This window comes from Mytilus galloprovincialis, chromosome 10 (genome assembly GCF_965363235.1).
Source record: "Mytilus galloprovincialis chromosome 10, xbMytGall1.hap1.1, whole genome shotgun sequence".
Classification (NCBI taxonomy): domain Eukaryota; kingdom Metazoa; phylum Mollusca; class Bivalvia; order Mytilida; family Mytilidae; genus Mytilus; species Mytilus galloprovincialis.
Genome location: NC_134847.1, coordinates 81,748,241 through 81,775,354, shown reverse-complemented (window position 1 = coordinate 81,775,354; position 27,114 = coordinate 81,748,241). Strand labels below are relative to the sequence as shown.

The following is a 27,114-nucleotide window of genomic DNA, read 5'->3' as shown; positions in this document are numbered from 1 at the left end:
GATCCATGGAATGAATGCAATGCATTAGGGATTACAAATTACTGAAAATTACATTAAGATAGCAGAATTTAGTTTTGTTCAGAATTTGACCATTGTAAATATGTAGCTTTCAGTTAATCTTAAATTGACAATTCAATTTTAATCAGGTCAAACACTTTGACCTGAAATGCAAGTTTTAATTGTATTGCTGATTCATGTGATCAACGTTTAATCCAAACATAAAAACTCGAAATACTGGTTAACTAAAAAAACATAGAAAACATTCAAAACATTGAATAACAAAACTTTCTTTATTGTTTGAAGTTAAAGTTGGTGAAACATAGGCTTTTAAGTAGATAAAGTATAAAACACTTTTCATTTTCTATTCTTATTCATACTAATTTATACATACTATTTTTCCGAATGATAGCCTTTAAGGCGCGTTACTCCAAGAGTTATTCCTACAATCACCAACGGAACACCTGAAGAAAAATATGTTTTGTTACTGCCTACTGTATCATTTGTATGCATATGATATATATTTTTTTAAATCAATACTTTTCTTACATGGATAGAAATAGTTTGAATCAAACCTATATTGTTTTAAAGTTGGGACAACATTGATTCTATCACACTTTAAATATATCAAATATACAATTAATCAAAATTCATATATGGACTCACATCTACAAATTGACTATGGTGTCGCTGCAGCTTTACGACAAAAAAGGGGGTTTAGCTTTCTAATTGCTAACGTTCAATGTTAATGAATCAACCTTCAAAAAGCTGCACATATGAAGTTCATCTATCCTTTCAATTCTTGCATTTCTTTTCTCGGTCTAACTTTGGCTTATTTAGAAAGATTTCCTGTTCAGTATTCAGTCTTTTTTTAAATTCATTTTAACTAGTTGCTTATATTATAAGTAATAGTTTCGGCTTCTTTATTTTTTTAAATTAAGTAAACTTACAAACCGAACATAGTGTCATTTTACTATAATCACTCTCTTTAAATAAATTCTGTACTAGTAAGATGATTTTTTTTATTTCAAATACGCAGAAATATCTTACCCCATGCAAATGGTAAATAAAAGCGTACTTCAGATTTTCTCTTGAAAACAACTGTGACAGATCTAGCTACTGATATTCCTTCACATAACATGAGGAAAAATACAACCAAAAACACGTAATGTAGAACAGCTGTTACTATAATACAAGCAATCTGAAACAGATATGTAAGACAGTACTGACAGATAACAATATATATGTGAACGTTTACATAAAAGTTTAGTTACATTTATTTTGCCGTTCTATTTTTCAGTTCATAGTAAAAATCGAGTTAACTTAAAATTGAAGGTAGCATCAATAAGGGAATTCTGAAATCTATGTTTTACTTGCTCTTTGTAAACGTCTTTAAATGTTTAACATTATGCTTGTCTATTGTAGGGTATCATATTTTGTCGAGCCGTTCAAGTTAGGAATATAGCTGTTAACAAACATCATGTGTCCATGTATGTTGGCGTTTTTGTTGTTGTTGTTTTTGCAGTGTTCCTATTATCCTCTAATAGTGGAGATGTGTGTCATTGGTTTAATCTGGTAGACCGGATTTGTTTTCTCTCTATCGAATTCAAACAATGGTATAATACTTTTGCCTTTATTTAGGAACTACATATGATCCTTTTGAATATTCCAACTGGTATAATACTCACCTCATTGTCTGTGACGTTAGTAGAACTTAAGAAAACGGAATATCCAATGATCAATACAACGCACATATTCGATAAAATGACCGTCCATTCATTTTTTACATACCTAAAATAGTAGGTACATTATTCAACTACCACATCTGTAAAGTTATATTTATATCAAAGCATTATATTTAGACGGAACATTAAATTCTTTCAAACAATTAAATGTCTGCATCATTTCATCGACTACTATATAACAGATAAAATAGGTCAAAACAACGAATCCCTGGCATATGCTTATAAAGCAATTTAACCATATATTAACGTATTCTTGTTTTGCATGCAAATCAATTGTTAGGTTTAAGTCGTATGAAACGAGTTTCCTATAATTACCTTACGGAGTGAAAAATCAGATTTGAAAGATAAGTATGGTCATATCATACTCCGAAATCAAATTATTTGAGCACTCATAATGCAGATTAATCCAGGATTCGGACCCACCAATTTCATAGTGTTATTTCTATTTGAAAGGATATCATATGGTTTAATTATAGTATAAGAAGTATATAACAAATTAACAGTCTTAAATTGTAGTATAACAAGGATCCCTATTTTGTTAAGACTTTTTGCTAAACTTGTAAGGTTTCTAAAAAGGTGTTACATTGCTCTCTAATTAGTTAATATCCCTTTTTTTCGTAAAAATACTTTTTTTTAATTTGTGCACACATTTATCTGCATAACAATTTTTTTCTATTGTGTATTTGATACAATACACATGTATTATTCTGTCTTTTTAACATCTAACCTCCAGAATACAAAGTAAGTAATAAGGGTAAGAGTACATCCTAATATTGATAGTCCACAACCAACAAACGTGATAATTTCTAAGGCTCTCTGGTGTAAGTCTGTCTGAAATAGATATATAACATTGAGAATGGAAATTGGGACTATGTCAATAATACAACAACACGAACAAAGAGCAGACAACATCAGAAGGCCATAGTATTAGGTTTCTGAAAGAGTGTTGCATTGCTCTCTAGTTTGTTAATATTCATTTTTTTTATCGTAAACACAACTTTGTTTTGTGCACGCATTTAACTGCATAACAATTCCTTTCTGTTGTGTATCTTGATACAATACACGTGTATTATTCTATCTTTTTAACATCTTACATCCAGAATACATCCGAATAACATGTTTCTTATTTATTGAATGACAATATCTAATTTTTCTTGAAGTTTCATCCAATCATTTGAGAATAAAATAATATATCAAACATTGCTTAGAACAGTAAGCCATTTTCCGCTAAATAAACAATTAAGGCTAAATCTTAAATATCATAAGCAAAGATATATTTATATCTTAACAATGACACGGGTATATTATAATTTTTAAAGCAACACTCAGCTTCTGAACTTATCTTAGTTATCAACGATACCCGATTGATAATTGATTACGCAAAATTCGTATATCAGATACCGTAGTTGAAGATCAAAAGTTTCCTTTATTCTGGTTTCCGTAAAAGAAATGTCAAATACATCTAATAAATATATCTTTTAGCGTTCCTAATGAAAGTAGAAACAAACGCTTTAAACGCAGGAAATTGGTAGGTTTTTATTATTTCAATATTATGTGAAATTCATAGTCGTCAACAAGCTTTTGTCATAAACACACAACAGTTTGTTTATACATATGTAAACTAATTCAAACTTACAATTTCAAAATCGCTAGGACTCATCAGTATGGCAAAATTTGTTAAATGATTACATGTGCATGTAGAAACTTTAGATTCAGTCCTTTTTAGATAACACCCGCTACTAGCCCAACTTCTAGAACTGAAAAATAGCTACATATAAATCGAGACATAACTACAGTTCACACTATTGTTAAACAATATTAGGAAATGGTTGAAAACAACACAATGTACTCTATAATTTATTTCTAATTTTCACAAAGATCCCGCAATGAAAATATAGTTCGATTAAAATCAAATATTTTAACAGATTTATGACTATCCGGGTCATTTGAAGATCGAAAACGCCATAGTATAACAAGATAATGTTCCTCATCAAACAAAAATTAATTTTGTTTTTTTTAATTTAGAATAAAATTGAGAATGGAAATTGGGAATGCACCAAAGAGACACAACCCGACCATAGAAATAAACAACAGCAGAAGGTCACCAACAGGTCTTCAATGTAGCGAGAAATTCCCGCACCCGGAGGCGTCCTTCAGCTGGCCCCTAAACAAATATATACTAGTTCAGTGATAATGAACACCATACTAATTTCGAAATTGTACACAAGAAACTAAAACTAAAATAATACAAGACTAACAAAGACCAGAGGCTCCTGACTTGGGACAGGCGCAAAAATGCGGCGGGGTTAAATATGTTTGTGAAATCTCAACCCTCCCCTATACCTCTAGCCAATGTAGAAAAGTAAACGCATAACAAGACGCACATTAAAATTCAGTTCAAGAGAAGTCCGAGTCTGATATCAGAAGATGTAACCAAAGAAAATAAACAAAATGACAACAATACATAAATAACAACAGACTACTAGCAGTTAACTGACATGCCAGCTCCAGACTTCAATTAAACTGACTGAAAGATTATGATTTCACCATATAAACATCAGGCACAATCCTTCCCGTTAGGGGTTAAATATCATACCATCATAACATATATGAGAAGAACATAACCCGTGTCATGCCAACAACTGAAGACAAGAAGAATTATTGAGATAAAAAAAAACAATAGCAATCTCATAGTGAATTAATTACAAAATGACAACGGCATTGCAGTGTTTTACTCCCGCTATGATAAGACTATGATTAAAACATTTACCTGAAGTTCCAATATCCACAAGATATCTTTGGATCTGTGTATTGTACCTGTAGTTCAGGATAGCAATAATGTCAACAGCAATTAATTCATATTTAAAACTGGCACATTTGGCATTTTTGTTATCTTTTTTTATTTCTTGATGCGTGCAACGATACATCCCCATCTTATCTGAATTCTTAAAACATATTCATTGTATAGCAATTTTTGGGATGTTTAAATACGCAGTCTCTGTTGCAATTGCTCTACCGTTGTCATATTTTAAATATCATACCAGCTTAGATCGGTCAGGACTGTTTATTGGTACTGTATTTCCACGCAGTTTTAAACATCTCAACTGTCACCACCTTTGGGAATTGAGAGTTGTGCCAGTTCACATCGTAAATAACTCTTTTTATTTTGGCATATCTTTGAAGTCTTTGCACCGTGTTTGGAAATTTTAAAATTGTTCCAGCGTTCGCTCAAATTGTCTTAATTTGAAATGACATGATTCATTTGTCATCGTGTAATTACTGAGGAAGGATATCTGTTATCTGAAATATCTAACATATTATTCGTTTTATTGTGTTTTTGGTGATGTTGTACCCTTTTAGACTTGTTTTTTATATATATATATATATATGAATAATAGACAAGAGTAGTTTATCGATGTTCAAATATCATAAATATATTTAGAAGATACAAATCAAGCATAAAAACTAGAACTTCACAACTGGCAATAGCTTTAAACAGAAAGAGATCGGGTACGTCGACAGGGTTATCACTTCCTCCTATGTAAAATATTTCATACATAAAATGCTTTTGCACATTTATATCACATGTACGCTTTCCAATTAAACACATGAACGTTAATAAAGTCTGTTTCAATTGAACCGTATTATGGTTCTTTATGCTGTTTTTGGACTTTAATGGTAGAGGGTATCTTTCGGTCAGTGACAAGTGCTTGTGGAATAGGCATGATAACTATGTATTCCGAAAGCATATTATCTGATATGTGTATCTCATCGAACACGAAATTTGCAGTTTCATAAGGAAAAGTTGACATTAAACAATTGTGACTAATGTTTAAATGTCTTTTTGTGTAAATGTTTTGCATACCGTTTAAAGGATAAGTTTTCCTAGAAGATAGGCCTCGGTTGTACAGTATGAAGGTATTAAGGGAAACGGGTTTAATTATTACAAATCGAAATCATGTTATCAAATACTTCTTACTTCCTTTCAAATCACTATGAATATGTACAATTTGTTTTTAATAATTATTTAATATCACTTCATTCTACTAACGTGCAAATTATTGTTCTTTTGTAATATACAATGATACAAAACATGAGTCAGCTTACATTTTACCTTTTTATTTTGCTCAAATCGGATTGTTATATTTTCTGTTAAATTGGCAATAGCTTGGCCAAATGATACCGAAATCACGTCAGAACCAACCGATCTAAAAGAAAATATTTGCTTTCATAACTTAAGATAAGAAATGTATTTGATTGTTTTTGAAATAGACATATTCTGTTCTTGGGATATTAAAATTGCGCGGAAAATATGGCAATGTGTATGTATAGAAACTTACAGTCACTAACTCAACATGCTTTAAAAGGTAATGTTTTTTTTTAAATCAACGATTTGTTCATATAATTAAGAAAACACGATCAAAACAATATAAAACCCTTAATCTATATAACACAACTAACATTACGTCAAGCAAAAAGACTTAAAGACTAACAAAGGACCCCAAACAACACTCTGAAATGCAAAAAAAAAACAACAACGAAACCTATATTTTTATAAGGAGAAGATCTCTATCGCTCAGTAAGCATTATAAGATTTTCCAATACCAATAATCCATCATATACTTTTCAATAAGTACTGGCAATGCCATGGAAAAACAACGGAAGACAATCACATATCTACAAATTACTGTATACAACGTTAAGGTGGTACGGTAGTATTTGCATTTCAATGCGTCAAAGATTGCAATTTGAAAATGCCAATTATCTATGAAAACAGGTATTCAAAATAAAATCGAACGATATTGTGTTTCCATTTACTGACCATTAAACGATCTACACGAGAAATTGTATTCATCAGACAAATACGATCTGTGTTGTACTTTTGCCTTTATTTGTAATGTTCTCCCTATCCAAAATATACAAATATGTTTAGTATAGTTACTGTACATGACTTTTAAATATTTACACTATCTCCGTTTTTTTCAAAAACATACGGTTAAGTCTAACGATTTCTTTGCTTTGTTTTAAGAGAGATTAGTTGCAGAACACATATAAACAATTAGTGACAGCATAAATATACTCTTCAAAATAAGACGATATGGTATAATTGCCAATGAGACAACACCCAATAACTGACAACAATGACACGAAATGTATCAACTATAGGTCAGTCACCATCAACAATGGGTAAAACCTATACCCTATAGTCACCTATAAATGCCCCGAGAAAAAAAAAGGTAAAACAAAAGAAAAAACAAACGACAACCATTGAATTTGGTTCCTTTAATAGAAGAAAGTGATCAAATATTTAGTTCAATATGAGGATGATATTGTCAATTAACGATCACGAAATACGTTTTATAAAGTAAAATCAATGGCTTTATATTACCAATTTAAAGTAAAGGTTTAGAGAAAAATTCCATACCTATTTGGCGTTGTTGGAAGTATACCCGACAATGTCCTGTAGAGGGCCGCTGTGTAAAATGTATCTGAAAGAATATTGATTATAATATAAGTGTACAATCTTCAAACTTATGATAAACTGACGAACAATTCATCTATATTTCAATGTTAAGACTTTAACCTTTCGGACATTGTGGATAGTTATTGTAAGTAGCAAAGTGACTATAAGAAAGCCCTGGTATCTGCACGTTGTATAGAGCACTATATATATTTCTAAAGACATAGAACAATGGTTTTTCATTTAGATTGACAATTTGTCTATACATAGTTGTGCTTGAAAAACATAACATATGAGTTTGTCCCGGTCACAATTTTTAAGAAATATGTGTTTTTGTCTTGTAAAATTACTTTGCAGTCAATAGATGTGTTATTGTACTTTTTAAAATGATTTTTTTGGTATACATTTTATACATTAACACAAGGGCATATTAAAAACATTCCGGTAAATTAAATATACCTTGTAGAGTTGGTTGGGCTGCAAGAATCAATTTTGACATCGAATTTGAATCTGGCGGGAAAGTAAGGTTCTTCTTCATTGTTGAAACCTCTATAACTGAAACAAGAAAAATTCTCTTCATTACGTGCATGAATATAATAGTTAATTGATTTCATGTTATATAAAATAAACCATCTTTTAAAAGTTTAAAATACCCAGAATATAAACATTTGGATAATGAAGACTGCACTCCTTTTCAATGTATAACTTCCTAAATAACCATCACCTCAATATCATATTGTAAATTAATCAGAACAGCTTCATGATTATAAAGTCCTCACATCGATACCTTATAATTGAGCGTTCTAGTTTGGAAACATGAAATATTGACGTTGAAATGTGTATCTTTCCTAGTACATGTAGTATTCGGCGTTTGACTGATAAAGCTAAGTCAAGAGAAAAACTTCAGACAAATACAATTATACAGTGTTATTTTCATCTTTTTATGATCCATTTAATGATATCGAGTTAAGGTTTTCATAAAAATCAAACATGTTACTTATATGTTTACGCAAACATAATTATTTACTTTTTATCAGTTTATGGTGTGTTTCATAGATATAATTTACATGTACATGTATATAGTAAGATGTATCAATGCGTTTATTCATGTAGTTCGGACAGTATACTAGAAAATAAGCTTACCTAAGTTTGTTTTGTTAATGATTACGGTTTCATTATGTAGTAAATTCTTTTGAACGAGACTACCAAGATCGTCTACTATTCCCATAATTTTTGATGCACCTTTGTCGGATTGTTCCTGTAAAAATGTGTGATTTACCATTTTAAAGGACATATGGATAAATTTTATATCAAAATTGGAATCTTTTGGTTACAAAACATGTTAGGACGTCGGTGGCGGCAAAGGTTTTCCTAAAGCTTTTAGGTTATAAAAATGTCCAAAATGGGCCTACTTTTGCGAATAGTATGTACTTTGAGGAAAAAAACTGATTTATTTAGCATTAAGGCTTTTTAAATATACCATTTAAGAATCAAATTGGTGTTTTATGATAAAGTTGTTATTTTAGGCCATTTTGTTCCATAAGAGAACCTCGTCACACAATTTAACTACATTTGTAATACAAGTACCGAACGAAAACGTTTTGCCATAGGGGACAACACAGACAGTTCTCTCTTGGTTATTCCAGAGATTATTTTCTGGATGGTCCATTGGAACGAGTGATTGACCATTGGCTTTATCGGCTTGAAATGCGGTCAACATTTGGTAACGTCACAAAGCCAGTGACGTAATCTGCTACATCCATTGAAACGTTTACGAATTTGCATTTTATTATTAATAAACACAATATGCGCAACGTACAAGCACATGAAAAGCACAAGAAGCCTCACGTGAGGTACATGGACGTGTGAGTAAGAAACGAGTATAATAGGATACACGATTGACATTTCAAATCGACATATTATAAACTACACAATTTAATCAATATGAAAAATTTGACACTTTTTCTTTCAAATTATGATAAAGGTATCCTTTCAAAATGTTTAAGTAAAAAATTAATGTAAAAAGTTTTCATATATACAGAAAGCAATATTTTTCAAAGGAATGTAAAAGTGAGATGAAAGATACCAAAGGGACAAATGGAACCCTGATCGTACCATTTAGGAAATATTTTCACCGTATGCGGGCTCTGCTGGAATATTGCTACATAGAAATGGAGAGTTCACAATTGGGAAGTCAATCTCGTCTCTTCTGTTCAAAAGTTTTGTTTTCTACCGACCCTCATTGTCTATTTCTAGATTTGAGTCAATAAATGAGACACACTTATCTATAGCTGTTGTATCTGTTATATCGTTTTTAGTCATGGCGATACCCGTTCATTTTAAACATATGAGTTTGAGTGTTCCTCTTTTATCCTTGGCGCCTTTTTTTTTATATCATATTAGATGGGAAAGATACGTTTAACATAGTTACAAAATTTTAAATAAATTAAGTAAGATAACATAAATGTATACAGAAGAAAGAAGTATGGAAGAAGACAGACACAGTTAGGTCTCATGGGAATGCCGATTGTTTGTCGAAAAAACACGTCATTAGGCGTAACAAATGTAATATCAATCCAGATATCAAGCACTTTTCATGTCAGTTTCAGAGATTTGGTTGCTAGGGTCAGAGTGAATTTTTACAAAGAAGGATTTATCCCTCTATGAGACCAGCTACTTAGTTGATTATTCTTTTCATGAGGTATATGATTGAAATTGAAATAAAGGCTGCGTAAAGTAAAATGCATACATAAAATTGTTAATCTTATACAAACTCTACCTCTGAATTAATTTCATTCCAGCTATCGCTATTATTTGTATCCAACACGGAATTTAGAACATCTCCGAATTTCTGAAATCATAATTAATTTTTATCAAATTTATTTATAATATTTTGTTGTTAGATATGGACGATACATAACACTGTTTGTATTATGTCATATTCATTTGCTGAATGAGATTTTCAATTCCACAATACAAGGTTACATGATCATCATACCTTTTATCGTCCATTCGTTCACTTGATTAATGCACATTTTCAGTGCTGTTTTGATGCGACATCATCATGATAAGACATATACCCCTATCAAACGAAAAGTATACATACAAAAATATTGTCATTGGTGTGTGTCATACGTTGTCCGTTTTAGTCAAGATACTGTTAAATTATAGATAAAAAATTATGCCGTTACAATATGTACTATACATGCACGTAGATGACCCTATTTAGATCATATTTGCATGATACGTTTTGCTTATGAAAAACATGAAAAAATATTATATACCTCTGAATCAACAGTTGCATTTACCGATGTCCCTATGTCGATAATATCAGACAGGATCGTAGTGGTATGTTTCAAATCTCCAGATGTAACTGGATTTTCGTTTCCATCAGTATGATTATTAATAGTATTCAGTACGTCAGATATACCTTCTGCTACCACCTCAGGATTAGTGGTGTTTCTAAGTTCATTCACCTACAATATAAGGAAATATTGTTAACAATAATTTGTTAAACATGATATCGTTAATTTGTCAATGTGTCAATTGATGATGATTGCAACTTGACTGTTTCTAATTGTTATAAAACTGAAGTGAAAATGGGTTGTTTTTTTATTTTACTTCAAGTTTCTGTTATATACATTAGGATACATGCATAAGATACTTCAAAGAAATAAATATAACGGCGAAATTCGTCAACAAAATACAATTGATCACATACCATAGTCTAGAGGCTGACTCGAATGCTTCAGCAGACTGGCAGTGTCTATTTTGATTTTAATATTCGTCAAGTTGCTTATTGCAAGTAAACAGTCGGTGAAAAGTTGCATTCAGAAAATATATTTTATGTAAAGGTAGATTTAACAAAACAAGTAGACATATCAGTGGGAATATATAATCTGTATTTTAAAGTTCTGTAAGTTTACTTTAACATAATGAGCAAGCCTCTTCCAAACTTTATTCAGAATAAATAGATGTACGAATATATTAAATGTAAAATAACGACTTGATGAAGAGTATTCATTGGAGTTATAGGGCTCAAAATATTCAATATTCAAAATGTACAAGAATAACCTTTTCTGATGTTTCATAAAGTGCCATATTAACACATTCTATATATACAGGAGCTTCCCAATTACCGTTGTCGTTGCATATTCGAAAGACATTTCCTACAAGTAAGAACAAGGATTAATATAAATCATAAAACAAACTTTGCCAATCAATATCAAGTTTTTGGATCAATGAAACGTCTTCTAATTAGTAAAGAATGAAGTAAAATTATTTTGATATGAGCGTCACTGATGAGTCTTATGTAGACGAAACGCGCGTCTGGCGTACTAAATTATAATCCTGGTACTTTTGATAACTATTAATATATATTTTACAACCGTAAACAAGAAATGTATTTGTCTGTTGTCTGAAGGGTTAGCTTGTTTAATACTAATGCAATACCACTAAATGTATGTATATGCGTATGTCAAGTAGAAAAAAAAACTCAAACAGCTTGATGGTTTTATCTTTATTCTTTATACTTTATACATTATATGCCATTTTGGTGTAGAAAAGAATACATTAACATTAAAAAGTTTAATTTGATTTCGGTCTTTAAATAAAATTATTCCCATCTCAGTTTAATAAATAATGTTATTTACAATTCATGGAACCACCCGTTGTGAGGACTTACAGTCATCGTTTTTATTTTCATAGTATTAGAATATGTGTTTTACGTGAAATACCTGTATATCCAGGCGGACATTTTTGTGTGTCTTTTTGTCCTGCTTCTATCTGTGACCATCTAATATTGTTATATGTTTCTTCCGGACAATAGGCTACAAAGTTCCATATTGGAATTATGATTATGTTTTATTAGTTGTTATTGGTATTGCACTGTCTGCAAGTAACTGTAAGTTCTCGCAGATCTATATTCTTGTGTTATATCTGTTGTACGAAATGTATTAAACCCTACAACGCCGTTCTGTGTTTTCAGGATATGTTATTTTTTGTTCGGATTTGTTTCAAACAGATGAGTTAAGCCTTTTTAAACTGATGTTATTAGGTTGTTCTTGTTGTTATGTTACATCACTTTGTTAACCTCACCATATGCGCTATATGTATAGTTATAAGTTTGTGGTTCAGTGGTTGTTGCTTGCTCATATATTATGTTGGATACTTTTATAAATGTTATAGCCGAAAAAACGGTACGGTTTTTTTCCATTGTTGAAGGTTGTACTGTTGCCTATCATTAGAAGTTTGGTTGAATATTATTTCATTGACAATACTACCACATCTCTTTAATTTTATAATGTCTCTGTACTTTATATTGATATGAATTAGGTGTGTTTATTGTACAAATGATTTCAGGTGATCTTATGGGTAGTAATAGCAATGTCCAGTAATTACCTGTTTTGTTATCTTCATGGCTTGTAAACATCGATGCAAAGGTTACTTTTAGTTTTGTCGCAATTCACAAAAGATCGGAGTATTAATGATAATAAAATTAGAACATATCTTTTGTCATCTATTTATCATTTCAATGGAATTTAGAATGATGTTTATAGGAATACCTACAACCCGTCGATAAATTTTATAGACGAAACGTGCATAAATGTTGTAAATATCGCATCACACATTCACGCTTAACTATTGTTTCTTGAATTTGCACTATTGTATACTTTCTTAATTTGAAGGTAGAGTAAGTGAGTTTAATTAACCATATCCTTATTCATTAAATAAATCTTAGTTCACAATAAATTGGTTACATAAATGCAAATACAGCATTAAACGTCTATCTATAAAATTATCAGGCATTTGACCATTATCTGTGATGTACAAAACAAAACAAATTTGACCTTATTTCTAATCACGTATAATAAGTATGTTACCGAAATTACTATTTACTTAAGATATGTAGTATATACTATTTTTGAAAAATAAAATGGACACATTAAATGTAAACGTTTATTTTTAAAATATCTAATACAGCTAAAATAATGTAAAGAAAAAACTCGGATTACTATTATAACAAAAATATCCACAATAACATACAAAATAAGAAAAAACGGAAACACTAATGAATATAGAGATAATAAAGAGAATACAGGGATTTAAACATAAGCCGTTTTGTAAAGGGAACAGTTATTGACCAAATTCAAATATCATATACTCATGCGGAAGATAAGGTATATAATTATAATCGAGGGAGTATCATAATCTCCAAAAGGAGAGTCTCTAGATGTGTCGACAGGTTAAGCATCAACTGCTCTATATGTCATGTATGTATATATGAAAGAATATTGTTCCGTTATGTAAATTGTTTTGTTTCAAACTATTTTCGTAATGGTCAGAAATCATTGAGTAACAAAGTTACTTACCAGTTGCAACTCGTGTAGTCATTGTGATATTCAGAGGTGATGACGTTGTTAGTTGTTTTTTAGTTTCAGTGCTGAGTTTGTATGTTGTCGTTATATCGGTAGAAGTACTATTACCTGATGTCGTTGTCTCAACAGTTGATGCCATCGTTGTTTCTTCGGGAAAAGTAGTTAAATATGATGTCGTTGTCTCAACAGTTGATGCCATCGGTGTTTCCTCAGGAAAAGTAGTTAAAGCTGGTGTCGTTGTCTCAACAGTTGATGCCGTTGTTGTTTCTTCGGGAGAAGTAGTTAAAGCTGATGTCGTTGTCTCAACAGTTGATGCCATCGTTGTTTCTTCGGGAGAAGTAGTTAAAGCTGATGTCGTTGTCTCAACAGTTGATGTCATTGTTGTTTCTTCGGGAGAAACAGTTAAGGTTGATGATGTTGTCTCAACAGTTGATTTCATCGTTGTTTCTTCGGGAGAAGTAGTAAAAGCTGATGGCGTTGTCTCAACAGTTGATGTCATCGTTGTTTCTTCGGGAGAAGTAGTTAAAGCTGATGATGTTGTCTCAACAGTTGAAGTCATTGTTGTTTCTTCGGGAGAAGTAGTTAAAGCTGATGTCGTTGTCTCAACAGTTGATGTCATTGTTGTTTCTTCGGGAGAAACAGTTAAGATTGATGATGTTGTCTTAACAGTTGATTTCATCGTTGTTTCTTCGGGAGAAGTAGTAAAAGCTGATGGCGTTGTCTCAACAGTTGATGTCATCGTTGTTTCTTCGGGAGAAGTAGTTAAAGCTGATGATGTTGTCTCAACAGTTGACGTCATTGTTGTTTCTTTGGGAGAAGTACTTAAAGCTGGTGTAGTTGTCTCAACAGTTGATGTCATCGTTGTTTCGTCGGGAGAAGTAGTTAAAGCTGATGTCGTTGTCTCAACAGTTGATGTCATTGTTGTTTCTTCGGGAGAAGTAGTTAAAGCTGGTGTCGTTGTCTCAACAGTTGATGTCATCGTTGTTTCTTCGGGAGCAGTAGTTATAGCTGATGTCGTTGTCTCAACAGCTGTTGTCATCGTTGTTTCTTCGGGAGAAACAGTTAAGGTTGATGACGTTGTCTCAACAGTTGATGTCATCTTTGTTTCCTCGGGAGAAGTAGTTAAAGCTGATGTCGTTGCCTCAACAGTTAATGTCATCGTTGTTTCTTCAGGAGAAGTAGTTAAAGCTGGTGTCGTTGACTCAACAGTTGATGTCATCGTTGTTTCTTCGGGAGAAGAAGTTAAAGCTGATGTCATTGTCTCAAGAGTTAATGTCATCGTTGTTTCCTCGGGAGAAGTAGTTAAAGCTGGTGTCGTTGTCTCAACAGTTGGTGTAATAGTTGTTTCTTCATGGGAAGTAGTTAAAGCTGATGTCGTTGTCTCAACAAATGATGTCATCGTTGTTTCTTCGGGAGAAGTAGTTAAAACTGATGTCGTTGTCTCCTGAGTTGGTGCCGTTGTTGTGTCATTGGTAGAAGTTGTAATGTGTAATGTAGCTGTTTCGTTGGTTGTTGCAGTTGTTTTTTCAGCATGAAAAAATGTTTCATTAGCTGCATTTGTTGGTTTAATCGTAAAATTATTGACAGTAGTTATTGTTGTTGTCGTTGCAGCAGATGAGGGAAGAACTGGAAAAAAATATGAACAAAAGAAAATGTATATATATTACATATATATAATAGCTAGCTATTTTTTTCTGATTTGAAAGTGGCAGAAAATATTTTACAAATATCAAACTATATCTTTAACTGCTGTATATGTAACTATATTTGCAATTTGCATTTTACTTTTCCAGTAATGTATCTAAAGTTATTTTAATTTAAGAAAGCTGCCTTATAATCAATTATGATATATACCTGTAACTGTAATTATATTCACAAGCATACACGTACAAGATAATGTAAGCACTGTACACATATTCTGCGGCAAATACATCTGCAATAAAAACAATTCAATTTGTCAGCGTGTTCAATTACAAATGATGTTTCACGTTCTGATAATGAATTTTGTTTTATTTTTTTACAAATGATTACCTCAAACAAAAGTTATATTTTGCAGATGCTTCTTTGATATACATTTCCCAACTTATTCGATATTCCATAGCTTGCAGCTTCTATTCAGACTTTGTAAAACGTCACCAGTGTTGATGATCTGAGTATGTTAAAGAACGTTTCGCCCTTTTTCTAAACAAGTTCATCGGAAGGTACCAAGAACTTGTTGATGAATATTTCGTATCAACTTCACAATTAATACATGATGGTCTAGGTGTATAGATACTGTGTACTGTCGTTGTTAATCATCGTAATAACGTGTTATAATTTTCGTGGGTCTTTTTACTATTATTAATGGTACTTTCAAAGTTTGGTTTGTTTTCAGTAATACCCTTTTGACGGGGCTCGGTACTTAAACATGTACATCCCGTCAATGTGTTTGTATTAACTTTCTTTATATTCTGGTGTGCTTTGTACGCGTGACTTTCCATGTTTCTTTGGTACATATTACGTGGCTCTGTACTTTTAAACATCCCGTCATTATGTTTTTTGTTCTATCAAAAGGCTATCATCTAAATGTTTTATTATGACTTTGAAAATACTTTGAACTACAAAAATATTTTATCTCAATGTGTTGTTTATAATATGTTTCATTTTTGCTGGTGTGCTTTGTACGTGCTTCATTTTGTGTTTCATTGATATATATATAACTGTTAATATCTTACCATATATGTAATTGTTCTATCATAATGTCATTAAGTTAAAGTTCTATATCCCAGTAGTTAACACTTCGGTGTTGACATTAATATCAATAATGTGGTCAATTTTATAAATTTCTTGTTTACAAAACTTTGAATTTTTCGTAAAACTAAAGACTTTCTTATCCCAGGCATAGATTACCTTAGCCGTATTTGGCACAACCTTTTGGAATTTTGGATCCTCAATGCTCTTCAACTTTGCACTTGTTTGGCTTTATAAATATTTTGATCTAAGCGTCACTGATGAGTCTTATGTAGACGAAACGCGCGTCTGGCGTACAAAATTATTATCCTGGTACTTTTGATAACTATTTAACCAGTATAGATTAATTCAGTTAAGTTGTATTTAAAGGAGCACATAAATTTTGAAGAAAAAAAAATTTCATAAAAAAAACTCTGGAATCCCTGGTTCTCTAAAATAAATAAGTGGTTTTTTTTTTATGTTTTATCAAATTTGATTAAAGCACCACAATGTATATATACATGTAGATACTCTTATATCAGCATAACAATATTACATCTGCAAATTGTGGAAGCAAATTGTTGTTCTTCTCTCGCCGATATTCAAATGTCCTTTCTGTAAAAATTCAATTCTGTACATATATGTTGTGCTAGTCTAATTTTACTATTAAGCAAAATCAGACAAAAATAAGAAGACAAATTTTTAAAATAAATTTGCTAATAATATTATTTTAAATTTAATGGTAAATGGAGCATACAGATATCACTCGGCATGGAATAAGGTATATTTACTCCGCCTGAAATATCATTGAACCATAATATTTTATTCAAAAAGGAAAATCACAAAAATACTGAACTAAGAGGAAAATCAATTCGGAAAGTTCATAATCACATGGCAAAATCAAATAACAAAACGCATCAAAAACGACTGGACAAAAACTGTCATATTCCTGACTTGGTACATGCATTTTCAAATGTAGAAAATGGTGGATTAAACCTGGTATTATAGCGCTAACCCTTTCACTTTAATGACAGTCTCATCAAATTCCGTTATAATTACATTGGTGCGTTAAGTAAAAAGACACAATAAATAAAATAGTCAAAATATGATATACCATCATCGTATAACAATTTTAAAATAAACAATTTAACAGATGGTCTACAATATGACCTAATTCACTATCAATCTGAGAAATTTAAAACAAAGGACAAAGACCTGATTTACCTTGCATAAAGATTGCATATTTATCATATCAAGGTGTACGTCAGGTCAAAGATTAATGTTTCAAAGGAAAAATGTCCTGCTTGAATGATACTTAATCGTACTTTTAATATAGTTTTAATGAAATATTTCCAATAGAAAGAGAAAAAAACGTCCTGCTTAGAAGAAATTTCTAAACAAATCTTTTTAACCTTCCTTCCTTTAGTGCAGTTTTATTTCGCCCGCTAAGAAAAATCTATTCAACAACAGATGCGAAACTAACTATGAAACTTTATTTTTTATATTTTTAAATAAATTTAATTTAAAAAAAAAAACTTATCTCCATAGTAAAAATTTCTGATATTTGATTTTTAAGTTTTATATATACTTATTTTCGTTATTCATTTACTGATATCAATTGATACGTTATGCTCGTGCTAATTATTATTTCGTGACTTCATGAGCTTGGGATAATCTCCTTACATACAAACTGCTCATAATTGTCAGGGTCAAATTATCACTAGATTTATCAGTTTGTTCCTATTGTATCCTTCATTTACACCAAAACCATTCACCAACAGTGTTTCAACTTTAAACAAGCATTGCCGGACCTTGGTTTAGAACGCAACCTTAAAATCCCTCTGACATGTGACTGTTCTCATTTACAGCCCCTCTAGTTATGGTATCACTGGGGATCTTTAATTAATCGGTGTTTTGTATTTTAGAGATTTATATTCGTATGATCCCCATCATGAATTCCTTTCCTAATACGATATCCTCTGTGTCATAACGCAGTAGCGATATGTGTGTTTTACACTTCGTAAGCCAACTGATATTTTTACATTTCTAATTAATACTTGAATATCTAAATCAGCTAGACCGCTTAGAAGTAAGGAACACTATCCTAACAGATATAATATTAACTATCAGGAGTTCATAGTGGTCTGGACGAACATGAAGATGTGTACAAAATTCAGGAAAAAAATCATATGTTGATAGTATTAACTAACACGAGTTAATTTCCCATATGTTATGCAAATGTAATTAAATTCTATTACCTAATTTGAAGATAAAAATGGTAATTTTGTACTTTAGAAAATGCCCATATTTTTTTACAAAAATGTCTAATGTAATTAGAAAATGTTTTGTCGACTGCAGTATTGTCTATTTTTGGTTGATGTTTGATTTAGTTTTAAAAAAAAGGTTATGAAAACAGACATTTTCTGATATGAACGTTTTCGAATCATCGAGCGGGTTTTTTTTATCTGTTAAATATCAATATTAATCTGCTTACCTTAGTCTACTTTCTTTACGAATATTAAATATACACTTAACCTCTTGGTATTATTGATATGAACAATGACATATCATTTATATATTATAACGCACGTTATAAACCCTTAGTATCATTTAAAATGACTAGACTTAAAATCAATATTGTCAAGTGTAACAAGGGTACAACGGATAGTTTAAAACAACTTTACAAACAAACAATTTTGCAAATCTGTAATACTAAACCTTCCTGTAGTATTATACAGTCAAAGTAAAATAAGTGCATTGTTGTCAGTTACCTGTTTTTTACCTTGAAATTGTTTTCCTTCGTATTTTATGTATTGTTATAATCGTCAATTTTTTTTTATCTATTAATTGTATGGGCGGGTCCTGGATTTTTGGAGGTCGGGATTTGATATTGCAAATGTACACATCATGACCTTTCATTTAATATAGAACAACCCTATCTTAAAAGAAAATTTATTGTTTGCACTCAATGATCATATCCAGCCCATTTTTGGGAGACGTCAATTTGAAATTTGAAATGTTCGCTTCATGTTCTTTCATTTGATATGCGAAAACCTTACCATCTGAGAAATTTGAATGTTTGCACTAATTGACCCAACCCGTCCCCCTGGAATGAAAAAGGGGTTTAAAATTTTCATTTTTAAGTAGAGTTTATTAAGACCTTCAATTTGATATATCAGATGACCCCATTTGACAACGTGCAAATAATGATGCAATATCAACTGTATAAATAGAAGTTATGAAACTTACAAAGTCAATGCAAAACTTGAAAATTTCAAATTGATTTTTTGGTGTTTTTTTCATGGAATGTTTTTGGTATTTAGTCAAACATATAACTATGTTAACCTCTTCAATTTGTAAAACATTTTAAGTGGTAACCTCTTGTTGATTCAGAAATACATGCATCCGCTCGCAAAACTTCGAACTGCATTATCTCTAAAACGGCAATAGATGTCTCAAATCTGTTAAATGATAATTGATCTACAGTGTAAGGACAACATTATAGAAAAAGAATTGGGACAATTTCAAAGTTCACCAAGGTCACAATTAATCATCAAATATATGATGCAATACCAAACTTAAGAACCGGAAGTCGTAGAGACATGAGACTATCACCATTCAACTGAGGACCACTTGACCTTTCAAATATCAGAAGGTCAAGGTCATTGTATACTGTTAAGGTCAAGGTGAAATTTCATCATGACCAGACATTGCCCTCAAATGGACGGTCTTCAATTACTGATCATCTTTGCTGTTTATAGTAGGTTGATATCTGTTACCATTAAAAGATATACACAAAATACTATACTTTTAAGAATAATTCCGTTGTAACTTTTGAACAGACAGTCGAACATTTTTGGACTTTGCATATAAAATGTAGAACTCGTGGAGAGGAACATTTTATACGCTCTATGTATGCAGCAAAGTCTTATCGTTTTCCTAATATGTAAGCTTGAAATTGCAGCGTAATTTGTTTTTGCACTCAGTGACCTTTGACCTTGACTGCATATTAAAGGTCACATGAATTAAAGAATATTGGTGAAGGTCCCAAGTCTCTACGACTTCTGGTTCTCGAAATACAATTTTTCTAAAATGAGGTACAATTTTTAAGGGGAATAACTCCTTATAAGGGTTAATACCAAAATGATTGTACATGTTCATTAACATTGTTCTCTGTTCTTGTACATGTTGCCGTTTTGAATTCGATTCTATCTCTTATACTTTTTGAGAAAAATGCAAAGGAAAGAAATTGTTTCAAGGGGATATAACTCTCATAGGGGACGATGAAATCCTATTCAGCCTCACATGGTAATACATCATGATAAGATCTACATTTTGTCCAATTAAGGTCATGATATCTTTAAAACCAACGAGGGGGGGGGCATGTTGAAAAAAATCAATAAAAGGGAGATAACTCCTAAAAGGGATGATGAAATCCTTAACAGAGTCATTTGGTAATACATCTTGGTGAGGTCTAGCGATGGTCCATATTTGGTCTTAATAACTTCAACAGAAACAAGAGGCGGGAGAGGAAAGACCTTAAAAAGAAAAAGAAAAAACATTAGAAAAACAATAAGGTCTTTCCCATGTAGGGGAAAGACCTTAATTAGAAAAACAATAAGGTCTTTCCTCGCGTAGGGGAAAGACCTTAATTAGAAAAACAATAAGGTCTTTCCTCACGTTCATTTTTGCAGTTTATAGTAGGTTGATTTCTGTTACCTTTTCAAGGATATACACACAATATTATACCTTTTTTAATCATCTTGATGCAACTTTTGAACAGACGGTCGGACATTATTGAGAGTATGTATAAAATGTAGAGATCGTCGAGAGGAACATTTAATACACAGTATGTATGCAGCAAACTCTTATCGTTTTCTTAATATGTAAGCTTGAAATTGCAGCATATTTTTTTTTGCACTCAGTGACCTTTGACCTTGAGTGCAAATTAAAGGTCACATGATTTAAAGAATATTGGTGAAGGTCCCAAGTCTCTATGACTTCCGGTTTTCGAAATAAAAAAATTCCAAAAATGTATAATTTTTCAAGGGGAATAACTCCTTATCAGGGTAAATAACCTACTAATCGTTTAGGTTTATTAACATTGTCATCTGTTCCTGTACATGCTGCCATTTTTAATTCTATTCTATCTCTAATACTTTTCAAGAAAAATGCAAATAAAAAAAAAATGCTTCAAGGGGATAGAACTCTCAAAGGGGATGATGAAATCCTACACAGCCTCATCTGGTAATACGTCATAATGAGATATATCGATGGTCAATATTTGGTCTTGATGACTTCAATAGAAACGGGGGGAGGGCATGTCAAAAAAATATTGGAAGAAAAAAAACCATTAGAAAAACAATAAGGTCTTTCCTTACGTAGGGGAAAGACCTTAAAAAACAAAATAATTGCGAAAGCTAATTTACAGATCTAACATTGTTGGGTTGCTGTTTGATCTGTAAATTCTTCCCTCGCCGGGATTCGAACCCATGCTACTGAGATACACAATCATAATTAATAGATAATTGATCGAGCAGAACACAGCTGGTTAGTTTATCAATGAACCCAATGCATTTATGATGAAACACAAATGTTTACAAATATCTCATTATTTCAATTTGAGAAATAAAATCATTAAAGATACTATTTTAAATTGTGAAAACGATTAATGCATAACTTCACTGAAGCTGGTCCTAATGAATACATAATAATTAAACGCACCGATTGTTATCAGCAAAAGCAATAGTGCATTGATAATGTGTTTCTAATTCCTATCGAAAATATCAAATCGAAAGGTTAAAGGGTTCATCAATTACGTCAATTTTATATTAAAGTTATGTGCCCACGAGAATACGGGGAAAGTAAATGTAAAAACCGAAACGTCAGAGATTCTTAAGTGAGAGGAATATGTTGATAATCATGTAATGTAAAAGTTGTAAATATCAGCGGCCTGCTGAGATCTGCAATATAACAATGAATGTTTTTTAATTGTCTGATAAATTATAAAGTCGAATTGGTAATGCATCTGGTCACGTATCAGTTCATAAAGCAATGAATGATGATTGGTTGCAAGGTCTAGGAGGGTGTTCTCCTCTTCCCTTACTATGGTTTTCTATTGGATAACTAATATCTGATTGGTTTGTGAGTTAATGCAGGCTAACTAAAGAATCAAGATTACATCAATTAATGAATTGCATGCTGCCTTTTGGTGATTTCCTTTAATCTGTAAGCATGACTAAAGAGAGCAAAAAAAAAAAGACAAACTAAAAAGGCGATCATGAAAAGGACCTTCTTTAAGAAAAATTAGAAAGACAAGGATTCACTCTCTCAAAAGGAATAAATCAATTGAAAAGGCACATGAATATGTTCAAATATTCACGACTGAAAAAAAATAAACGATGAAATTGTGTTACTCATTAAAGGATATACCATCTCCCTCGACGAAATTTTCAAAACTTAGTATTAATACAGATTACAATATATTTTCAAGACATGTTAATATAAATTTTGACAAGGGTGATATTTTAAAACGTCATCCCTTTTTAACAAATTAAGCATTTGAACCGGAACTTGTAAACAATGCAATTAAGACAAATATATCAAAAACTTATACTGAGATACATAATTTAACATTACAAATAACACGCTATTATCTCACTACGGTGGAAAGAAAAGGAATGTATTCCCTGAAACGAAACAAAAAAAGTTATTCGAAAAGCAGATTAAATAATACCACAGTGCACGTGATTAAAACAGAATATATAAATGAAAGACTGAGACAACTGAGTAGTTATACTCTCTTCATAGAAATTAAAAACTAACATATAAGAGACAAACCAGAAATCAACCATTTCATCTTTGAAATGCATAGAAAATGGGTCATGTATAAAAACACATTTACATATGTTTCTGCCTTAATTGTACAAACTGTATCCTGAATTAATAGAAAAGGTGCAACAGAATACTACGAGGTATGAAAATGCCAGAATTCAAGGGGGCCACTTGTTTCATTAGCTGGTACTATCTTGAGGGAAGTATTTGGAGAAATTCATGCCTCCAGCAGTGGTACAACAAGAAACATATTTAAGGGACATAAATATTATTGAGAAATTGCAGGCACACATTTTTGTTCTTCCTTGGCCGGGATTTTAACTCCTGCTACTGAGATATCGTGACACCAAATCGCATTGCGATATGCTCGACGCTCTATACCACTCGACCTACTAGCCTCTACAGTAAAAAAGCTTTTTGTGGCCAGATGCTACATTTCCTCGTCAGTTTTTGTCTAGCGTCGAAACACATGTATATCATTTTAGTTACATGGTGTGTTGGTGGCCTAATCTACAGTATATACGGGGTCAGTAAGTTCCATATGGAGTGAGAGCGATTAGGTCACTAGTCCACTGTGCAACGAACTTATTTTACTGACTATCTTTAAGTGTAGTATATATTAAGTCTTCCTTACTTAGTATTAAGAACCTACCATTTTTTATACAAAAAAACAAACTCCAACAATAACTAATTATCTTAACATTTGTTTAATGAATTTAATCATTACATCTATCATTTTTTTTGCGTCTGTTGATTTAACGGACGCCATCACGAATTGGTTGACTGTTATGGAATAACCGTTTCACAGATGAATGTGACAAACTGAATAAGACTATTTAGTGGATTTGTAATAACATGAGCAACACGACGGATGCCATATGCTGAGACGGATCTGCTTATCCTTCCGGATCAACTGAGATCTCCAATAGTTTTTGGTGGGGTTCGTTTTGATCTTTTTTACGTTTTCTATGTTGTGTCCTGTATGCTAAATAACCCTATATTTTTTTAAGACACCCTATATCAAATATATATAGTCACCACGTGTAGTCCTGTAACCAATCATATCCCTATAAATCTATAGGAGGTAAAATAAATGTATATGTATATTTGATATGTCTTTAACTCTTTCTTATATAAATTTTGAATCAAATCTAAAGATTTCGGAACGACGCGAAAGATCAGAGAGGATACCAGAACGGTGAAAGGTGTTCGTAATTCCGGAAACATTAATTATAAAAGCCGAACTTGATTTATAATTATGTAAACAAATATCTAGAAAAAAATATTCTCTTAAAATACAAGTAGAAAAATACAATCAATTTCTCAAATGTTATTGCACGAGAGAAAAACCAGACAGAAACATTTGTTATGCATATAATGATAATGATGATAATAATAAAAACACGAGGGTTTTCCGTTTTACCACTGATAAAATTTACCGTTAACGTCAAAGAATAACACAACAAAATCATGCAATTGTGAATAAAAATGAAAACGTTGTATGATTTGAACAGCGAGATTAAACATTTTGAAATATAACTCGTGCAAAAATTTAAATTATAATAATCATGATAATACTATAAGGTCTTATCAATACATAAATTGGTACAAAAATAAATCAATGTTAAACAGATTATTAAATTTCTGCTATATCCTAATTATACTTATGATAATATTGAGTTGTCTCCCTTACAATTCTTTTAAGACACCAGTTGTTATCTCCCATGTCTAAATTGTCAAGGCGAGTCTAAGAAAGATAACTCAAATTTGTCACAAGATGTAAGTATAATTATGCTATTTCATAATATTATGCAATTTCCTATTTGCCTCGACTGTATATGCCATTAAAGGTATTTTGATTTTTTCAGTACAAGACACCATAAAGTGTTGCTTTGAAATGCAATGATTGCCACTTTTTTTTAACTTTAAACAAAAGAGGTGTGCCTGCTTAAAACAGAGGAATTTATCATAGAAAGCAATGGGACTATTGAACTAGTTGTGTACTTCCTAAAGGGTGGGGGGATTACTTCGGTTTTTGGTTAAAAGTGGGTACAGAAGTGCGGCTTGAATGTGACCCACATTCAGATATCAATGCATTAAATTTTCAGCCAACTCATATATGGGGGGAGGGGAGTTGACCTCTGAGCACAAAGACACCTGAAATCATACATGGTTGGTATAATTGAATAGGTAAAGGATGCTATAGATACAGTTAAGCTACCTCATATCTTGATTTACATCTAGAAATTGACAATGAGGGTCAGTTGAAAACAAAACTTTACGACAAAACAGATGATTTCAACTTCCCAATTGTAAACTTTCCATTTCTATGTAGCACTCCAGCAGCGCCTGCCTAGGGAGTATATATCTCCCAATTGAAACGATATTCCAGGGCTTGTGTTTCCTATCATGATGTCCTTGAAAGAGGATTGCTGCTCACAAGGAAGCTATTAAACCAATAGTTTCAAATGTTGACGATGCAATCATTCCTTCGTAAATTTTACGGACGCCATCACGAGTTTGTTGAACGTTATGGAATAACCGTTTCACAGATGATATCGTATTTGTTTTTTATGTCGTAACTACAACACCCTTCCGTTGTAACGAATGCGACATACTGAATTAGTCTATTTACCGAATTTATGTATGTAATTACATAAGCAACACGACGAGTGCCACCTGTGGAGCAGCGTCTGCCTACCCCTCTGGCGCCCCTGAGATCACCGCCAGTTTTTGGTGGGGTTCTTGTTGCTTTGTCTTTAGTTTTCTATGTTGTGTATTCTGTACAATTATTTGTTTGTTTGTCGTTTTATTTTTAGCCATAGCTTTGTCAGTTTATTTTCAATCTAAGAATTTGACTATCCCTCTGGTATCTTTCGTCCCTCTTTTACAAGTACAAATGTATGTGTTTTCTTTGTACGTTGGGTCTCTAATCGACGTCCGTTCCTCAACAAGACGTCCGAATCTGACGCCACGTTCTCAAATCAGTGTTCAACATTTAAACCCTCGAATCGACGTCGAATGTGACGTTATGACTTACAAAAACCACAACTGATTTATGAGGGTCTCCTCTCATTGCGATGTTTAAACATGCTATTGACTTATTTATTTCTAAATTGATCTTCATGTTTTTTGTGTGAAGTAGAGTCATAGAACAATAAAAAAAATAAAAAAACGTATTTTTCAATGCATGTTTGAAGTTTAGGTTCAATCCACCCTTTACAAAAGATATGATTACACTGCGTCAAGTCCATAAAATGGAAGTCTATTCCATGATCCGCAACTTCAAACGATGTCAACCGCGAAATTATAGATTCATGGCGAAATAAGTACATTGTTTAGATGCTAGTTATACAAATAGTTTCTCTCAATTTCAATCGTTTTTGTACCTGATTAACTATTCGTTATTATTTTTAAAATTTTAAGGGTTCAGTCCTGAGATAAGATATGTTATCATGACGTCACTGCGAACAGCACCAGTAACAGCAGGACGTTTTAGGTTCACCGAGAAGTTGATATGAAACTGTATAGACTCTCCTTCTTTACACTTGTACATCTATTGACATGCATATTTATTTTTATTTTATGACTTTTGTATTTATGGTGTTATGTGTTTTCGCTTCAAACCAAACAAACGATTTATTGATATTTATGTCTATTATCGTACATTTAAACGTACAAATATACTTTCATGAATAAAATATTATAAGTTTAAACATTTTTATTACTGGGGACTACTATATTTTGGTCATCCAACTGCTACGTAAGTTGCATAAAAAAATAATATTCAAATATATGGCGACAGCAAATTGATACCAATTAAACCTTTGAATGAACATTGTCTCACCTCGAACAAAAAAAATTGAATAGTTTCCCTTATGAAACAAAGCAGAAGTTTTACAACGTCATAAAGCGATTGTATATACATTTTGACAACACACTTTATCAAATATAGAATAAGAAAAATAGCAGTTTTGAGCTTTGTTGTGTT

The 27,114-nt window shown here is 31.8% G+C and overlaps 1 protein-coding gene across 1 annotated transcript; it reads right to left on the bottom strand.

The window, feature by feature from the left end:
- Window positions 1–390: 390 nt before the first annotated feature.
- LOC143049591 (uncharacterized) lies at window positions 391–18,897 on the bottom strand. Its single transcript, XM_076223192.1, has 17 exons — window positions 18,784–18,897; window positions 15,435–15,513; window positions 13,575–15,206; window positions 11,940–12,032; window positions 11,278–11,372; window positions 10,488–10,679; window positions 9,983–10,054; window positions 8,347–8,461; window positions 7,663–7,758; window positions 7,168–7,231; window positions 5,857–5,950; window positions 4,513–4,559; window positions 3,379–3,499; window positions 2,470–2,573; window positions 1,686–1,788; window positions 1,048–1,198; window positions 391–461 (listed from the first exon to the last, which is right to left on the bottom strand). Exons 2-17 carry the CDS (start codon window positions 15,511–15,513, stop codon window positions 391–393), a joined length of 3,129 nt encoding a protein of 1,042 aa, XP_076079307.1. The 5' UTR covers window positions 18,784–18,897.
- Between the last annotated feature and the right edge of the window lie 8,217 nt (window positions 18,898–27,114).